The sequence below is a fragment of the Panthera uncia genome (assembly GCF_023721935.1).
Source record: "Panthera uncia isolate 11264 chromosome A1 unlocalized genomic scaffold, Puncia_PCG_1.0 HiC_scaffold_16, whole genome shotgun sequence".
Taxonomy (NCBI): Eukaryota; Metazoa; Chordata; class Mammalia; order Carnivora; family Felidae; genus Panthera; species Panthera uncia.
In genome coordinates, this window is record NW_026057576.1 from 68,701,681 (window position 1) to 68,722,274 (window position 20,594).

A 20,594-nucleotide genomic window follows, 5' to 3' on the forward strand; every position below is an offset into this window, starting at 1 on the left:
ATCATATGGTATTTTTCTCTGACTGATTTTACTCAGCATAAAACACTCTAGCTCTACCCGTGTTGTTGCACATGACAAGATTTCATTCTTTTTGATGGCTGATCAGTATTCCAATGTGTGTGTGTGTACGTACACACACACACACACACACACACACACACACTACATCTTCTTTATCCATTCATCAGTCCGTGGACATTTGGGCTCTTTTCATAATTTGGCTATTGCTGATAGTGCCATTATAAACATTGGGCTGCATGTAACCCTTTGAATCACTGTTTTTGTATCCTTTGGATAAATACCTAGTAGTGCAATTGCTGGGTCTTGTGTAGTTATATTTTTTTACTTTTTGAGGAACCTCCAAACTATTTTCTAGAGTGGCTACCCCAGTTTGCATTCCCACCAACAGTGTAAGAGGGTTCCTCTTTCTCCATATCTTTATCAACATCTGTTGTTTCCTGAGTTGTTAAATTTTAAACATATCAATTATTGTTTGGGGACTCAATAGTATAGGAGTGCCAATCTATCTCAGATTGATGCAGATTTTATGTCATTCCAGTTAGATTCACAAGGTCCACTACATTAAATGATTTAAAAGATTATATGTATTCATAAATTTCTGAAAATAGCAAATTATGAAGAATGATAGAGGAAAATTGGCCTTCCATGTTTTAAAATGTACTGCCAAGCCTCTGCATCTAAACAGCATGATATAAAGTGGAGGAATGGGGGTAGGATGCCTGGGTGGCTCAGACAGTTAAGTGTCTGACTCTTAAATTCTGCTCAGGTCATGATCTCATGGTTCATGGGACGGAGCCCCATGCTGGGCTCTGCACTGACAGCAGAGCCCACTTGGGATTCTCTCTTTCCCCTCTCTCTCTACTTCTCCTCCCCCGGCTCATGCTTTCTCTCTCTGTAAATAAACATACATTTAAAAAAATAGTTTAAGAAAGGAAGTACTTGAAAGAAAACAAAAAAAATGGATAAGTATGTCAGTGTAATGGAAGAGGGAGCTCATAAACAGAAATTAGTATATGTGGGAGTTTTTTCTTTTACTCTATATGAAATGTTAGAACTTTAATTTATGCCAAATTAAAAAAAATGAGTTCCAGGCAAAGATTAAATGTAAAACATAAAAACAATTAGAATAAAACTGAGGAGTCTAGTTACTGTCTCGACATTGGAGTAATCTTTTAAAAGAATAGTGCAAACATTTCTAATGAAAACTAATGATATGACTGTGTTCTGTAAAATTTTTCTGTACAATGTTCTGTAAAATTTATTTCTGTTTGGCAAAATAGTAAGTGCTAATTGAGCATATGTAAAGAATTCTAATTGGCCCATAAACTTGAAATTGAAAGCTGTTGTAAAAAAGTTTTCTTTTTAAATTATTATTGTATGGTCGGTGTCAATTAAATGGCTAAAACATAGATTATTTTTAGATTTCATATGTCAGTCAAAAATTACTTGATGAAATTTCAGACATTTTGTAATTAAAAAAATTACTATGTCTATATTATACCTTGGAAGTTATGAGGATAATAAATACAACTACTTTTTAAAAGCTAAAATGAGTATTTTTATACATTATATATTGTATACTATATGGATCTATATTAGACTATAAGCATACTCTAATATTAATGTCTTGTTTTGAGCCATAGCATGTTTTTTTTAATTTTTTAATTTTTTAAAAATTTACATCCAAATTAGTTAGCATATAGTGCAACAATGATTTAAGGAGTAGATTCCTTAATGCCCCTTACCCATTTAGCCCATCCCGCTCCCACAACCCCTCCAGTAACCCTCTGTTTGTTCTCTATAAGAGTCTCTTATGTTTTGTCCCCCTCCCTGTTTTTGTATCATTTTTATTTCCCTTCCCTTATCTGTTTCATCTCTTAAAGTCCTCATATGAGTGAAGTCATGTGATATTTGTCTTTCTCTGACTAATTTCGCTTAGCATAATACCCCCTAGTTCCATCCACGTAGTTGCAAATGGCCAGATTTCATTTTTTTTGATTGCTGAGTAATACTCCATTGTGTGTATGTATGTGTGTGTGTGTGTATATATATATATATACACACACCACATCTTCTTTATCCATTCATCCATTGATGGACATTTGGGCTCTTTCCATACTTTGGCTCTTGTTGATAGTGCTGCTATAAACATTGGGGTGCATGTGTGTCCCTTTGAAACACCTCACTTGTATCCCTTAGGTAAATACCTAGTAGTGCAATTGCTGGGTCATAGCGTAGTTCTATTTTTAGCTTTTTGAGGAACCTCCATGCTGTTTTCCAGAGTGGCTGCACCAGCTTACATTCCCACCAGCAGTGCAAAAGAGATCCTCTTTCTCTGCATCCTCGCCAACATCCGTTGTTGCCTGAGTTGTTAATGTTAGCCATTCTGACAGGTGTAAGGTGGTATCTCATGGTGGTTTTGATTTGTATTTCCCTGATGATGAGTGATGTTTAGAATTTTTTCATGTGTCAGTTGGCCATCTGGATGTCTATTCATGTCTTTTGAAGTGTCTGTTCATGTCTTTTGCTCATTTCTTCACTGGATTATTTGTTTTTTGGGTGTTGAGTTTGATAAGTTCTTTATAGATTTTGGGTACTAACCCTTTATCTGATATGTCATTTGCAGATATCTTCTCCCATTCTGTCAGTTGCCTTTTAGTTTTGCTGATTGTTTCCTTTGCTGTGCAGAAGCTTTTTATTTTGGTGAGGTCCCAGTAGTTAATTTTTGCTTTTGTTTCCCTTGCCTCCGGAGACGTGTTGAGTTAAAAGAAGTTGCTGTGGCCAAGATCAAAGAGGTTTTTGCCTGCTTTCTTCTCGAGGATTTTGATGGCTTCCTGTCTTTCATTTAGGTCTTTCATCCATTTTGAGTTTTCTTTTTTTTAATTTGTTTTTTTGTTTATTTTTGAGAGGGAGAGAGAGACAGTGCGTGAACAGGGGAGGAGCAGAGAAAGAGGAAGACACAGAATCTGAAGCCCGCTCCAGGGTCTGAGCTGTCAGCACAAAGCCTGATGTGGGACTCGAACCCGTGAACCGCGAGATCGTGATCTGAGCCGAAGTTGGATGCCTAACCGACTGAGCCACCCAGGCGCCCCTATTTTTGAGTTTATTTTTGTGTATCGTGTAAGAAAGTGGTCCAGGTTCATTCTGCATGTCGCTGTCCAGTTTTCCCAGCACCACTTGCTGAAGAGACTGTCTTTATTCCATTGGATATTCTTTCCTGCTTTGTCAAAGATCAGTTGGCCATACGTTTGTGGGTCCATTTCTGGGTTCTCTGTTCTGTTCCATTGATCTGAGTGTCTGTTCTTGTGCCAGTACCATACTGTCTTGACGATTACAGCCTTGTAGTATAGCTTGCAGTCTGGGTTTGTGATGCCTCCTACTTTCTTTTCTTTTTCAAGATTGCTTTGGTTATTTGGGGTCTTTTCTGGTTCCATACAAATTTTAGGATTACTTGTTCTAGCTCTGTGAAGAATGCTGGTGTTATTTTGATAGGGAGAGCCATAGTATGATTATATAACCTCTAGTCAAAGACTGTCTCAACATGGCTCTGATATTAGACCAAGTCCTTTACATTTTTATGTCTTTTATCTCACAATTTATAAAAGATATCATTTTAAGAAAAGAACTAAAAAAACTGTCCTTCAGTTTTTTGGGGTGTGTGCAAAAGAAAGTGATTATGATAATGAAAATCATAACCTCTTATTAGAGATGGTATGATGACTTGTGGTATGTGAGTTTGAGCCCTGTGTCAGGCTCTGTGCTGACAGCTCAGAGCCTGGAGCCTGCTTTGGATTTTGTCTTCTTCTCTCTTTGCCCCTCCCCTGCTCATTCTGTCTCTCTCTCTCTCTCTCTCTCTCTCTCTCTCTCTCTCTCTTTCTCTCTCAAAAATAAACATTTAGGGGTGCCTGGGTGGCTCAGTTGGTTGAGTGTCCGACTTTGACTCAGGTCATGATCTCACGGTTCATGAGTTCGAGCACTGCATCGGGCTTTGTGCTGACAGCTCAGACCCTGGAGCCTGCTTCGGATTCTGTGTCTCCCTCTCTCTCTGTCCCTCCCCCGCTCGCACTCTGTCTCTCTCTCTCTCTGTCTAAAATAAATAAACATTTAAAGAAATAAACAAACATTTAAAAAATGTTAAAAAAAAAAAAAAGATGGTATGAGATCCATCTCACATCAAGAACTTTGAAGGAACTATAGGTGGTTAGCCTGGAGAAGAGAGGACTCATTAATATGGAATAATGCAGTTGTAATCAGCTTGACCCAGCAGTTGAGCCCTGGCCACTGATGTGTGTTTATTTGTTGACTGTGTCTAATACACAATGGGTCACTTTTGTAGTTGGTAGGGCATACTATATTGATCACTCTGGTGAAAGAGTCAGGTGATGAACTAATCTTCATCTTAAAGCTAAGATTCAGTCAGGGCCACTTTCTGCCTTGGATCAGCTTTGGTCCAGGTGGTTAGGCTGGATTTTAGTCTAACTTAGTTAGGAACAACATTTGGATCATGGATTGCAAGACACCAGGACCAGCTGTGCCAGAGATTTCAGCAAGGAAAAACCTAAGGGCATAGTAATGTAGAACATTCAGAAGAAGTCCAGGGTCAGAGCCAGGGCAGACATGTTGCGGGTGTCAGGCCATAAGAGAACAACAGGAGTCAAGGCCCCTCTGATCTGTGATCAAGAGTAGCCTTATGCTAGAACCATTATCATAAGAATAGTTATGATAGAATATCTTCTACACTGCCACTTTGGACCTGAAAAGTATCTTTTCAATGTGGCTAGATACTCCAAGGATGGTCAAGATATAAAACCCATTTTAATGAGTGGCAGAGTGTGTAACTGCAGTCTATATCCTTCAAGATGGGTAATGTACAAGCATAGGAAAGAATAGAATTAGAATAGACTTATTCAAAATTACTTCAGATTGGAAAAGTTGGGTGGAAGTCACAAAGAAACAGTTTGACTCAGGGCGCCTGGGTGCTTCAGTTAGTTGAGTATCCAACTCTTGATTTCAGCTCAGATCATGATTCCAGGGTCGTAGGATTGAGCCCTGCTTGGGACTCCGTGCTGAGTGTGGAGCCTGCTTGAGATTCTGTCTCTCCTTGGGGCGCCTGGGTGGCGCAGTCGGTTGGGCGTCCGACTTCGGCCAGGTCACGATCTCGCGGTCCGTGAGTTCGAGCCCCGCGTCGGGCTCTGGGCTGATGGCTCGGAGCCTGGAGCCTGTTTCCGATTCTGTGTCTCCCTCTCTCTCTGCTCCTCCCCGTTCATGCTCTGTCTCTCTCTGTCCCAAAAATAAATAAAAAACGTTGAGATTCTGTCTCTCCTTCTGCCCCTCTCCTATGCTTGTGCCCTCTCTCTTTTTCTCTCAAATAAAATTTTTAAAAAAGTTTGGGGCCCCTGGGTGGCTCAGTCAGCTAAGAGTATGACTTCAGCTCAGGTCATGATCTTGTGGTTTGTGGGTTCGAGCCCCGCATTGCGCTCTGGGCTGGGCTGACAGCTCAGAGCCTGGAGACTGCTTCGGATTCTGTGTCTCCCTTTTTCTCCCCCCCGCCCCCTACCACTTGCATTCTGTCTCTTCTCTCTGTTAAAAATAAACATTAAAAAAAAGTTTGTAGAAGCAGTCTGATTCAGTATGAGAAGTAACCATCTATTTAGAAATCTTTGAGTTTGTCACTTTCCAACTATTGGGGTTCTGTCAATCCTAGATAACCATCTATGCAATAGTGCTGTAGAAGAGGCATTCGCACTGCATGGAGGATGAAATAGATCATCTCTGCAGCACTACTCTGTTAAAATTACCTGAGAGATTCTTAAGTTGTGGAAACAAATTTAAATTGTAGAAGTAGATAAGTTTTCAGCAGGCTTATATCAGATAGAAATTTATTGGGAATTAGTCCTTGGTAGAATTTGCAAATCTGTTCCAGTATCAATAAAAGGATTAAAATTGATATACATTGTATCAATTTCTCTGTGAGATGTGATGAATAATAGTGAGTTTTATTTGGGAATCTCCTTTCTCAATATTATCTTAGTGCAGCTAGCGATTAGACCAAATGAAACACTGAACCAGTGTCCTACAGAGGAAAGGATTCTCATAATGTATTGCCTTTTTCCCTGCTGATGACATACAATGTGCAAATGTGTCTAGAGGAGTGACTGTTTCAACCACTGTAAGAAATCTCTTCTGCATCTTGATTAGTGTACACACATCCACAAAAGATTCGGGGTGCAAAATGTTCACATAATTTGTCTTTATGGTCATGACCCACTAAACTGGTTTCATGAACTACTTGAGTGGTTTGCATTATGCAATTTGGTAAACATGTGTCTAAAATAGTTCTATTCAAGCTGAGATCTGTAGACATGCAGCATCAGCACCACCCTGAAGCTTGTTTGAAATGCAAGTTCTTGGGCCGCATCCTAGACTTACTACCAGTCAGTCTCTGCAGATAGAGCACAGGAATATCTGCTTTAATGCAGGTGGTTCTGATGCACAGTGAAGTTGGAGATCATTTTACTGGTCCTCTTTATACTCCAAAGAGTTTTTGTGGTTATATCCGTTGATAGTTGCGATATTATAAATTAAAACTTAGGAGCTTCAGGGGCGCCTGGGTGGCTCAGTTGGTTAAGTGTTCAACTCTTGATTTTAGCTCAGGTCATGATCCCCCAGTTTGTGGGATTGAGCACCTCCATTGGGCTCTGCACCAACAGTGCAGAGCCTGCTTGAGATTCTTTCTCTCCCTCTCTGTTCCCCTGCTTGCACGCATGTTCCTTCTTTCCCTCAAAATAAATAAATAAACATTAACAAAAGAAGAAGAAGGGTGCCTGGGTGGTTCAGTCGGTAGAGCATCTGACTTGGGCTCAGGTCGTGATCTCACATTTAGTGGGTTCAAGTTCTACATCCAGCTCAGTGCTGACAGTGTGGAGCCTGCTTTGCTCTCTGTTGCTCCCTCTTTCTGCCTCTCCCTAGCTTGCTCTCTCTCTCTCTTTTTCTCTCGAAAATAAACAGACATTTAAAAAATATTTTAAAACAATTTGTAAAAAAGAAGAAAAAACTTAGGAGCTTTAAAAATATTTATTTATTTTCTTTTTTCTTTTTTTAAAATTTATTTTTATAGTACTAGTAATAAATCCATTATATGTTGACATCAGAGCAATGAAGTCACCACACATATATCTCTTGGATCAGGGAACCTCCACAGTATACACCTGAAAAAAATGATGGAGGAAAAGCAAATAAATCTTAGCATTATTGTGAAAGTAGTTTTGACCTTGCAGTCCCCAAAGGTTGCTGGGGACTCCTGATAGCCCATAGGACACACTTTGAGAAGTGCTCTTGTAGACTGTTTTTGAGAAGACTAAGACCAAATTTTTGTAATCCTCATATAGGGTAAGTATGGGGTCATGTGAGTTGTTTTCATCAGGAACTTTTCAAAGCCTGGAAGAGTGCAGTTTATCCAGGCCATTGAGGGGTCTATTACCAAATTCCTAGAACTAACTGATAGACTCACTTGGGGTTTTTGGTCTTATTTGAATAATCTTGCTCTCTTCCCTCCCCAGTGCATGCCTCAGTGCCTGGTATAATACTAGCTCTATAATAGATGTTTGATAAAATACTTATTTGAATGACTAATAATTCTATAAGTTAGAAGCACTAGATGTTAACAAGATGTATGTGATTGATTGATTTCCCTCAGGACACAAGTTAACAGAGAATGAGAGAAACCAATTATTGGCAATAGCATCATCATTGTTCGTGGCATTCCAATTAAGAGCACAACATTTTCAAGAACATGAAAATTCAAGGTATGTTAGATTATTTAAGACAGCATAAATGAACAAATACCGACAATCTAATCGTAGAAAATAGCTAATAAAAAATATAACTGATCATAGTTCTGAATCTTGTGAGTGTTTGCAGACATATAATAAAATCACACTGTTTAAAAATGGTATTGCTTCTATTTTGTTCAAATGATTTTTTTTTAACTCAGAAAAAAGGATCTTGACCCTGCTAATTTGGACATTATTAGAGGTAAGAAGATACTCTGAAGCCCTGAGGAATATCTGTTTAAGTAATTTGTATTTTATTATTTCTGTTTTATAACTTCGTTTGTTAATCTTTGTTAACTTTGTTGACAAAGTTTTGAAAAGTGTTATAGTACTAAAAATTAGGATTGAGTCTGAGCAGCTAAAATATACATATATATAAGAAATTCATTTATAAGATACAAGAAAGAGTTAACAGGTTGAGTTAGTTATTTGTGATCCCTAAGTATACCTTTTAGCTTCCTAGAAATGTAAGTGAAAGAAAAAATATCCTTTGTATCAGGGCAAATAAAAACAAAGTCATCATGACATTAATGGCTCTAAATGACAGAATTACTTAACATGAATTTCTGTGTCCTTGCTAACATAATCCTACTTTAGCAAGTACAGTCTATGACTTGCTAGGGTGATGTTGTTGATAAAACTGTGTCACTTCAACTTCTTTTCCATGTTTTTTGCTTTTCCACAAGAAGAAGAACAAAGAGAAAAAGAGAAAAGATGGCAGGTGACTGAGCAGCTCTGAAGAACACAGATCAGAAACTCAGATTACCCTCTGAGAATTAGGTAGAGGAGAAGTAGGTTGGGTTTCGGCTGTATCTTAATGGCTGACTGGTCTTACTCAGAAAATCTTGGAGTAAATAGTACTCTTCATTTGTTTTTATTCTCAACAGAGAGTATAGGAAGCTTAGTTGATGATTTTTTTTTCCCACTTTTTTTTATTGAAGTATAGTCGACACACAGTGTTACATTAGTTTCAGGTGTACAGCATAGTGATTGAACAGCTCTATACTACATGCTGTGCACACTGTAAACACAGTAACCGTTTGTCATCCTACAACACTATTACAATACCATTAACTGTATTCCATATGCTGTAGCTTTCATATGGACTTAGCATTCCATAAATGGAAGCGTGTACCTTCTCCTCCCCTTCACCCGTTTTGCCCATGCCCCCCCCCCCCACCCCTGTGGCAACCATCAGTTCTCTGTATTCATGGGTCTGTTTCTGCATTGTTTTGTTTTTTAGATTCCATGTATAAGTGAAATCATATGGTATTTGTCTTTCTCTGTCTGACTTATTTCACTTAACATTATACCCTCTAGGTCCATCCATGTTGTTTCCCATAGCAAGATCTCATTCTTTTTTATGGCTGAGTAGTATTCTCTCTCTCTTTTTCTCTTCCTCTCTCTGTGAATGTGTGTGTGTGTGTGTGTGTGTGTGTGTGTGTGTGTGTGTGTGTAGGAAATGGCTATGGTAAATAATGCTGCACTAAACATAGTATTCATATATCTTTTTGAATTCGTGTTTTCGTTTCCCTTGGGTAGATACTCATTAGTAGATTAATGTATAATCTTTTTTTAAGTAATGATTTGATAGATGTCTAGGGAGAGTTGAGAGGTTACAGAATATCAGTAAATTACTGAATGATGGAAGGAGGAGGAAAGTGGGCAATAAAGCCATGAATCTGGTTGTTTTTTTTCCCTAAAGTTGCACTGGCCAATGTAGTAGCCATTGGCCATGTGTGCTTACTTGAACTGAAATTAAATTAAAAGTTCAGTTTCTCAGGTTTCAGTGCCACTATCTGTGTAGTCACCAACCTCATTTCATGTGCTCTGTAGCCACTGCTGTACTGTGGTTAGTGGCTACTGAACTGAGTGATAGAAAGAACCTTCTATCATTGCAGTTTGTTTCCATCAAGCTCTGTTGCAACAGGGATGTTTTGGAGGGATGTGTGTATCTAGCTTTTGTTTTAAATCCAGAATCATACCTTGTATAATTTTTTTTATTATTCTTTTGATAAATATAGTGTTCATATCCTGATGCCCTTCAGATGTTATTTGGACCTTGATCATTTCTGAAGTCCTGAGGGTCACTAATAATGAAGTGGTTTGATCTTTAAGATATGTATTCAAATTATTTTCAGAGAGTACTGACTTACCACTGGCAAAAATCTGAAAAAGGTTTAAAAAGGAAAAGAATAAAAATTACTTGTATCCCACAAACTTTTCAGGAAGTACTTTTTCACATTTTGATGTATTCCTTTCTAAGTGTATATATGTGTGTATATTTATAGACATACATACATGTAGCGTGCATATACCTCACATAGAGTCATACTGGGAATATAGTTTGACTTCTATTTTTTTATTGTAATATTATGTTGTGAATATTATTTTTATTCCCTAGTCTTTAGAAGCATATTTTAAAATTTTTATTACAGAATTTAAAACACATGGAAACTTTTGCTCTTCAAAAGATACCATTGAGAAAACTATAAAATAATATATGTAGCAAATGGCAGAATGTATCCAGAGATATATAGATATATAGGTATATAGATAAGGAACTTGAGTTTATAATGTATAAATACTTCTTAAAACTCAAAAATAAGCCAGACACCCCAATTAAAAAAATAGAAATCTTTATTAAAGGAGTTATGTGAATGGCAATAAGTTCATGAAAAGGTGTTCAGCATCATTAATCACTAGAGAAAGACAAAATCACATTGCCACACTAATACACACCAACTAGAATAATGTACATTAAGTGGTAAGTGGATAAATAGTTGTGGTATATTCATACAATGAAATACTATTTAGCAGTAAAATAGAAAAAAAGTACTGGTATATGTATCACCATGCAAAAAAAAAAAAAAAAAAAAGTCCTGCTAAGAGAAACCAGATTAAAGAAGACTATATAGTCTGTAGTTTTATTTTAAATTTCTAGTAAAGGCAAAAATATAATGATGGGAAGATTAGTGGTTCCCTGGATGCAGGTGTTGATGTCACAGAATTACGTCTTCATACATTCTGTGCCCCAAACCATAAATTAATAATTCTTTTAAATGTATTAATTTCTTAAATTATGTAGAAAACAAAATACGGACTTTCAAAAAAAGTTATAATAATAACAGCTATTATTGTCCATAATAATATGGACTTTACTGAGACATTTATTTTTTCATGTGGCTTCCTGGCACTGTCTGGAGTCCTTCCATTTCAACTTGCAAGACTGCCTTCTGCATTTATTGCAGGGCAGGTCTAGTGGTCACAAACCCACAAACTGCCTCAGCTTCTCTTTATCTGGGAATGTCTTAATTTCCAATTTTATTTCTTAATCCAGTTTTGCTGGATTTCAGATTCTTAGTTGACAGGTTGTTTTGTTTTTTGGTTTTTTTTCTTTTAGCACATTGAATATATCAGCTTACTGCCTCTGGCCTCTTCAATTTCTGTTGAAAATCGGACAGTCTTATTGAATATCCTTTGGAGGTGATGATTTGCCTGTCTCTTGCTACTTTCAAGATTTTCTCTTTGGCTTTTGAAAAGTTTGACTGTAATGTGTCTTCCTGGGGGTCTATGAGTTCATCTTACTTGGAGTCCATTGAGTTTTTTGAATATTTATATTCATGCCTGTCATCAAATTTGGGAAATTTTCAGCCATTATTCACATATTTTCTCCGTTCTCTCTCTTTCCTTTTGGGTCTCCCATGATGAATACATTCGTCTGTTTGATGGTGTCCCACAGGACCCAGTCTTTCTGTTCTTCAAATTCGAGAATTTCTCTTGCCTTATTCTCAAGTTGGCTGATTCTTCTGCCTGCTCAAATCTGCCTTTTAATCCTAGTGAGTTTTTCATTTCAGTTATTGTACTTTTTAGCTCTAGAATTTTTAAATTTCCTTATAGGTTTTTAATCTTTTTATTAATATTTTCATTTTGTTTTCACATTGTTTTCTTTGTTCACATCTTCCTTTAGTTTTTTAAGCATCTTTAAGAGAGAGTTGTTTTAAAGTCTTGGTTTACCATATCTGCCATTAGCTCTTTTTCATGGTCATGTTCTGCTAATTTTGTTCTTTGAGAAGACCATACTTCTCTGTTTCTGTATATGACTTGTGATTTTTTTGTTGTCGTTGAGCATAGGACATTTGAATCTGTTAATATGGTAACTCTGGAAATCAGATTCTCCTCTTTCCTCAGGGTTTACTGGTTGTTGTTGTTGTTGTTGTTGTTGTCTGCATTTATTTGTTGTAGGCTGTCTCTATGCCAGCAATCAGCTGATCAGCTTGAGGTGTAAATGTAAGGTCTTCTCAGGTCTTTTCTGAGCATTTCCCTGGGTGTTACAGTCACTTTCCAGTTTCCCTTATAAATGCAGTTGTTTTTGAATGTCTTAGTCTTTATTGTCTGGCTCCTGACAGGGAGAAAAGCAGAAAATGAAGGAGGCAAATGGGGGTACTGACCCTTTAAATCCCCTGGAAGTCCCTTCAGCCAGAGGGAGGGGCTTGCAACACTGGGAGGAAGTGCAGTAACAATGGCTGTCTACCTTTTTGTCTGCACTTCTGTGATCACAAGCAGTAGTCAGTCATCATAACACAGATGCCTAGTATTTGGAGGACAGGATCCATTTTTTGCCCACCCTGGCTTCCACAAGCCGTGTGGATGCTGCTCCAGGAACACATGCCAAGCTGCCTGCCAGTTGCTGGGGATGGGCTGGGGGATGAGTAGCTGTTACTCTGGTAAGACCTGAAATTGACCAAAATTAATTGCAATTTACCATCCCACTTTAACCTGGAAGTTGGCAAGCCTTTGACTGGGCTGGAGTTCTAAACTAAAAATATCAGAGAGATTCTGCCAGTATAATCGTCATTTAGGAGGGTAGACACATTCCTGATGTTTCCTAGTCCGCCATCATCCCAGAATCCTTCTCCTCTATATATTACTATTGAACTTATTACTCTTTAAAAGTTGGAAAAATTATATTAATAAAATATGTGGCAAAAATTATGTAAACAACTGTGCACATGTTACGTATATAACAATGATTTATTTCGGGTGAGTTTATTTTCTATGGAACTTACTCATTTAGTAAGCCAGTTTATTGTGAAACAGTATTACCCATGACAACAGAGACCTGTAATATCTAGCAAAATATATTGATTTTTTTGGCAGAGTATAATCTTACTTAAACGAAGTAAATCTAAGTTATTTTTGCTTGTTTGCTTGCAAAGGTCCCTGACATCAAAGTTGATGTTAGGTGATTGAGTCTTTACATTTTGGTTCACGAAGCATGATTTCATTATTGGCTTGGGAATGGTGTCTAAGAGTCAGCCTCCAGGTGTGGCTGCACATTCCTCCATCATGGGTGTGCTCATGTAATGTTTATGCTTCCAGATCCAGTAGCCCTCAGCCCTTCCTTTGTGTGGCTTGTTTTGGCTGCTGATATTATTTTCCCAATATCTCTATGGATTTTATTCTTTCATCATTTATGACTTGGAAAAAGACACTGATGATATGTACCCATAGTATTTGGATAGTAAGAAGATAGCAGTGCCTTTTAGAAGAAAAAAAACCACCAAAACATTAATGTCAGAACAATAGCAATTTTTCTCAGGATGACCGCAAATAAATTTGGCAAACACAATTAAATTTTTACAGAAGTACATGATAATTATTTTTAATTGTCATGTCACTTATTCTTTTGACAGAAATGAATGTTTGAAAGTTGTGTTAAACAATCACTTCATGTTATTTGAAGTGAGAGTGATTTTGTTGCAGTGTGGTTTGGTTTAATAATTTATTGCACTAACAGATAATGATTGGAGGAAAAAAGAGTAAAGGAAACAATTTAGTCCCTTATAGTAATCTTTCATTTAGTTTTGTTCAAGATATGCCTGTTTTCCTTGGATCTAAATGCTTGTTCACAGATCAGGAATCACCTTTCTGAGCGAGGCCCTTTCCTTTCTTTATTCTTGTTCAAGTCCACCTCTGCCATCCCAAGCTTCTCAGGCGCTAGTGAGAACGCCACTGCGCTCTCTCTAAACTTCTGTACTTCTGTCCTTCCCACTGTTATTTCTACACCTGTTGCCTTTTTTGGTTAGGTCTGGTAGCTAAGTAAATAGTCAACTAGGCTTTCTTGAGCTTTATCACTTACATTTCCTAATTTCATGATTATTATCTTTCTGTTATGCTAATTTATCATGTAATGATTATTAGTTCTTGGGAGAGCTGTACCAACTTCCCTGGTGGTGGAAGGCTGGTGACCAGGTCTCTCTTCCCTAGCAAAGTGCTGTTTTGCATTCACTTAACCTTGTGTGTTGTAAGAATTTGGCAGGGGGTATGGCTCAGGATAAGTCTTTGACTCCTTTTGGCATGTCAGTCCTCATAGTGTAGCTACACTGAGGTATATTGAAACTATTTTAAGGTGTTTCAAAGTAAATGTTTATTTCACGGGTTTTATAAAAATATTTATTTTACTGCAGATTTATAGTAATTTCATCATATATATTTTTGTGGCTTGTTTTTGCTTGTTTGCTTCCTTTTCTTTCTTTCTTTGTACTTTTCCATTTCCCAGAGAATGTGTTCAGATTCCTAAATGTGAACTTTTGGGAAAATCAGCAACATCTAACTCTTGAATTCATTTGGGATTCACTTATGTGTATGTTATAAAAGAGTTTCTTCATTGTGATTTGGTAGCCTTTTATTTATAAAATATTCCAACCTACTTCTCAAATAAAGTAGTATCTCTTTGTATGTCCAAAGATAGCAAGACAGAAATACATATGAGTGTCTCAGTTTGGGCCACTCTCACAAATTACCATAGACAGGGTGGCTTAAATAACAAACATTGCTCACAGCTCTGGAGCTGGAAGTCTGAGATCAGGGGGCCGCCCTGGCTGGGTTCCAGTGAGGGTTCTCTTTTATGTTGCTGAAGGCTTGTTTCTTATATCCTCATACGGTGGGAAGGGGGCAAGTTAGCTCTCTGGCCTCCTCCTATAAGGGCATAATCCCTTTCATGAGTGCTCTACCTTCACGACCGGATTACCTTCCAAAGCCACTGCCTCCAAATACCATCATATGAGGCATTAGATTTCAACATTGGAGTTTTTGGAGTGGGGACACAAACATTTAGTCACTAACAGTGAGTGTGTGCTTACTCATGCACTCCCTCTCTCTGCCCATCTCTCCCTTCCCTACTTCCGCTCTCCCTTCTCTTTTCCTGCTGCCCTCACATCCCTTCCCCTCCTCTTTCCTTCCTTCTCTTTCATTTGTGTGACTTGCGTGCATGTGTGCAGAGCCCCCCCCCCACCACACCACACACATCTAAGTAGATATGCATATGTTACATAAATACATTCTGTGGTTTAGTGGAAAAAACTAGAATTTAAAATTAGAAGTCTGGTTTCCAGTCATAACTGTACCACTTATTGTAATGTGACCTTAGATATATTACTTTAGATATGTTACTTAATTAGATATATTACTTTAAACTTAAGTTTACCACTAAAATGGGAATAATGTTTTTCGTAAGTTTTTGTGAGAATAATTGATGTTGTGTAATTATATTTCAGTACCCAAATTCTTTTACCTGATTTGTTATGAAGAAATAAGGGGCATCTAGGTGGCTCAGTCGGTTAAGTTGTTGGACTCTTGGTTTTGGCTTAGGTCATGATTTTATGGGATCAAGCCCCACATTGGGCTCCTTGCTGACAGCATGGAGCCTGCTTAGGATTCTCTTTCTCTCTCTCTCTCTCTCTCTCTCTCTCTCTCAAAATAAATAAATAAACTAAAAAAAATAAAGAAATGAATTTTATATTGTACAAAACTACATAAATGTTTTATAGGTAAGCAAAAATCATTAAGAATAAGAAATGGCCTTTTTTGTTTATTTATATCGGGTAGCTATGAATATGACAAGAAAGTAGAAATTGGGGTCTAATTATCTTTAGTGAAAAAAATGAGATGTCTTATCTTACAGTCCAGCAAATGAGACACCAGTAGGGTGTGTTTTCCATGTTAATTTAGTCAAATCAATCTTTTTTTTTTTTTTAAGGTTTTATTTTTAAGTAACCTCCACACCCAATGTGGGACTCAAAAACACAACCCTTAGATCAAGAGTGATACATTCCACTGACTGAGCCAGGCAGGTGCCCCTACTTTGCTTTTTTTTTTTTTTTTCTTAAAAAACCCTTATATCAAGTATTTACTTATATTCTATTTCCATTCTTTTATAGTTTTTCTTTATTACACTGGTGTTTCATATTTCAGGCTTATTTTGCAAAGTGATAGGAGGTTGAGATCTAATTTTGCTTGTTCATATAGTTAACCAGTAGAATCAGTTCCATTTTTTAAAAAATGTAATTCCAGTATAGTTAACATACATTGTTATATTAGTTTCAGTTGTGTAATACAGTGATTCAGACTTCTATACATTACTCAGTGCTTCTCACGACAAGTGCACTCTTAATCCCCATCTCCTATTTCACCCATCTCTCACCCCCCCCCCATTTGTCCTCTATAGTTAAGAGTCTGTCCTTTGGTTTGTCTCCTTTTTTCTTTGTTTTCTTAGAATTGGTCCCATTTATTAATTTATTCTTTCCTCATTGATTATTAAATGTCACATTCATCCTATGCCAAATTCTTTAATTTACTTGAAAAAATTTTTTTATTTATTTATTTTGTTTATTTTATTTATTTTATTTTGAGAGAGACAGAGCACAAATGTTTATTTATTTTGAGAGAGAGAGAGACCGAGCACAAGCAGGGGAGGGGCACAGAGAGAGGGAGACACAGAATCTGAGGTAGACTCCAGGCTCTGAGCTGTCAGCACAGAGCTGGATGCAAGGCTTGAACTAATCAGCCATGAGACTGTGACCCAAGTCAAAGTTTGGATGCTCAACCAACTGAGCCACCGAGGCACCCCAAATTCTTTTATTTTTAAAGTTTATTTATTTTGAAGTTGAAGGAGAGACAAAGAGGGAGAGGGAATGCAGCCCAAGCAGGCTGCATACTGTCAGCACAGAGCCCAATGCAGGGCTTGATCTCAGCCACGAGAACCATGAGATCATGGCCTGAGCCAAAATCAGAAGCTGGACTCTTAACCAACTGAGCCACCCAGGTGCCCCATCCTATGCCAAATTATTAAATACGTTAGGGTCTACTTCCAAATTTTTCTCTTCATTTGCATTTGTCATTGTATCCTTAAATTAATAATTATTATTTTCTTCCCAAAATTTATTGTTCATTCTTCTACCTGAGCTTTGAAAGCACTTTGATATTAGAATTGCCTTAAAGCTACATAAATTTGGGTAGAATAGACATCAGATGTTGAGGTTTTTCAGAAAATGTGACTGTATTTATCAAAGTCTCTTTGATTCTCTCATTAAAGCTTTATAATTTTTTTATTGTAAGAGTAGATTTCTTGTTATTCTTAGATAGTTTATGTTTTTGTATTATTATTTGGTTGTTTATATATTGTATTATGGATGGGATCTTTTTCTCATTTTTAAAATGATTATTCATTTCATAAAGAGAAGCTAATGATATTTGTATTTATTTTTTTAATTGTAAAAAAACACATATCAGAATTTACCATCTTAACCATTTTTAAGCATATAGTACATTAGTATTAGCTATATGTACAGTGTTGTGCAACCGATCTTTAGAAGGTGTTCATCTTGTAGAACTGAAATTCCACCCTCTCGAATAACATCCCGTTTCTTCACCTGCCCACCCACCTCCTGCCCCAAGCCCTTGGCACCCACCATTCTTTCTATCACCAGGAGTTTGACCACTTTAGTATTTGTATTTCTTTTGTAATAATTCTTCCTAGTTGTAAAAAATCCATTGTAATACCTTTTTAATTGATTTCAAGAGGGGCAATCATATAACCTTCTAAATCACTTGGGATCCTTTTGGATACAGGTAACAGAGCCATTGATTCAGACTGATAGTCGTTCTTGCTTCACAGTGAACAAGAAGCTCGGAGAAGAGAAAAGATAAAGTTCAGTATGGTTATCTGCTGATGCTACTTTTCTGTAGTTTTCTTAGCCTCACTTTCTTCTCCATGTGGCTTTTTCATAACTCTGTGATAGCAGGATGGCTGTAGGGAGTTTGGGAAGTCAAATCTAGATAAGATTCAAAGGATTATGTCTGAGCAAACTTTTCCCAGATGATCCTCAAGCAGCTACTTCTCAGTTCCTATTGACCAAAAGTGAGTCTCCTGCCCATTCATAAGCCAATAACTGCAAAGGGAATTGGATTATCATGATTGTCTTGGAATGATTTTCTGGTATGAGATAGATGTTGAGTAACCAAAGTGGCCTCTGCATTTTCTAATTACCCCATGCCTTCCTTTCTGCTAGAGCTTCTAGTACAGTTTCATGTTTAAGAGCAAAGCTTTTGTGCCAGAGACTTGGATTTCCCCTGGTTCTGCCAGTCCCTAGCTATTATCTTAGGATAAATTATTTAATCTCTTTTGGACTCTATTTCCTCATCTGCAATATGAAGATAATTAGTAGTTCTTAATGAGTTTTTGTCAATGTCAAATGAGATATAAAATACTTAACATACCCATTTAATTTTAGCTATCCTTGCCCAATTTTCTTTTTTAGAATTTCTAATGACAAAGATTCCATTTCAAGGGTAATGGTCATGATGCATGCTTGTTTTATTTTTAGCTAACAAATACCTTGAGCATTTCAATATTAACAGATAGTTTGGCAGTTGGTAGGAAATATTTTTTTCTTGTGTTAAGGGTGTGTTCTTCCATTCCACTTTGAATAAAAGAATAGTATACAGATATTGAGTATAATCACATGTCTTTTAATATCATCTGTTGATCATTATAAGAGTTGAGTTAGAAAATTTAGATATTTTAGGGGCACCTGTATGGCTCAGTCAGTTAAGAGTCCAACTCTTGATTTTAGCTCAGGTCATTATCTCACAGTTTGTGAAATTGAGCCCTGTGTTGGGCTCTGTGCTGACAGTGTGGATGGAGCCTGCTTGGTCTTCTCTCTGTTCCCTCTCTCTGCCCCTCCCACCCCTCAAAATAAATAAATAAAACATTTCGAAAAGAAAATTTAGATAAATTAGCAGGGAACAAATGATTTCGAAAAATCCTACCCCCATTGAGCTTACGTTTAATTAGCAGATGGTTGATAGACAAAACAGGTCAGTAAACTGTGTGATATGAGAATGATAATGATGATAAATATTTTGGTGATAAACAGGGATGGATTATCGATTATCCTGGAGGTGGATTATAGGGTAGTTGGAGTTTTAATTTGGATCACAGGGAAGTGGATGGCAAGAAAGATTAGCAGGATGAGAAGATGAACTTTAGAGCAGACACCTAATGGTGGAAGGGAGCAAGTCACATGAATATCTCCAAGAAGAACCTTCCTGTCAGTGGAGACAGCAAATGCAAAGCCCCTGAGGTCAAAGTATGCCCCACCTGTTTGAAAAATAGCAAGGAGGCCAATGTAATGAGAAGAGTAAGCAAGCTCCCCTAGTAGGGCTAGAGTTGGTTTGGGTAGGCTGTTGTAAGGACTTAGGTTTTCACTGATTGAAGTGGGGAGGCATTGCAGAGTCTCGGGCAAAGAACTTGTACCATGTGTAGTAATGAGCATTGTGGTTGCAATATTGTAAACAACCGTAAGGAGGAAAGAGTAGAAGCCAGGAAGCTGGTCAGGCATAGAGGTCCTAGGCCTGAGCCCTGGAACACTCCGCAGTAACAGGTTGGGAAGAGAGGCAGATCCAGCAGGAAATTAGTCTGGGGTGGAGTTGAGAGAGCCAAGTGCAGAAAGGGTTCAAGGAGGAAGACGTGTTCAACTGACATACATGATTTGAAGAGTGATTGTTGACTGTTGAAGTTAGCGATGTGGAGGTCATGGGGACCTTGATGAGGGCAGTGTTCGGGAATGTTGTGTGGGAAGTGGTGGTTGAAGGTGGATTGAGGGGTGTTTGAGAACAGGTGGGGAGAGAGAAATGGCAGCTTGTAAGTTCTAGAAACTCTTAGGAGGATTTGCCTTTTTTCTATGTATGTACATGAAGTGTGTTATTTTGATTTTACAGAAAATGGGCCATTCTACTTGAAGGGATGTCTTTTTTTTTTTTTTAAAGCATGTTGTGTTGTCAACATTTCTCTGTATTAATAGTTTTTGAAAAAATGGTTTTCAAAGACTGTACAATATTAGCAACTTGAAAAAATTAACATCTGTAGAAAACCTTGTTCTTATAAAATTGATAAATCCTGAGAATTTTTTTTTAATGTTTATCTTTGAGAGCGAGTGTGAGGAGGGACGTGGCTGAGAGAGAAGGAGACACAGAATCTGAAGCAGGCTCCACGCTATGAGCTTTCAGCCCAGAGTCGGACACAGGGCTCAAACCCATGAACCGCGAGATCATGACCTGAGCCTTGACTCAGGTTGCTTAACCGACTGAGCCACTCAGGCACCTCTGTCTAGCTTATTTTGTTTATGGCAGTTCCCCTATTCAGTAATTGGGGTTAGGAAAATTATGTCATCTGTGGTTCTTTTGGCTCCTTCAGCTGGCACTGAAATGTCCGTGCTCGGTGTGGTCCAGTTGGCATCAGCCCGGAATGAGGTGGCAGGACTCAGAATTTTGGTGCCAGCACCACTTCCAAGTATACAGGTGGCCCAAGTCTCTGTACAAATGCTTCAACTTTTGACTCTGGTTTCCTCCTCTGAGAACAGCAGTGTTAGATTGGATGATTTCTGACTTTTTTTAAGC

At 37.6% G+C, this 20,594-nt stretch overlaps 1 protein-coding gene and 1 long non-coding RNA gene across 6 annotated transcripts in view; both read left to right on the plus strand.

Moving 5' to 3' along the window:
* The window catches only part of PCCA (propionyl-CoA carboxylase subunit alpha), a 483,211-nt gene that overhangs the window by 296,435 nt on the left and 166,182 nt on the right, over positions 1-20,594 (plus strand). For all 5 annotated transcript variants that reach the window (XM_049647162.1, XM_049647163.1, XM_049647160.1 and 2 more), the window contains one exon: positions 7,718-7,826. In XM_049647162.1, coding sequence (XP_049503119.1) covers positions 7,718-7,826 — 109 coding nt within the window. The remainder of the gene's footprint in view (positions 1-7,717; positions 7,827-20,594) is intronic.
* Positions 9,040-10,749, plus strand: LOC125933924 (uncharacterized). The gene is made up of 2 exons (XR_007461158.1): positions 9,040-9,282; positions 9,313-10,749. It is a non-coding gene; the product is annotated as an uncharacterized LOC125933924 (long non-coding RNA).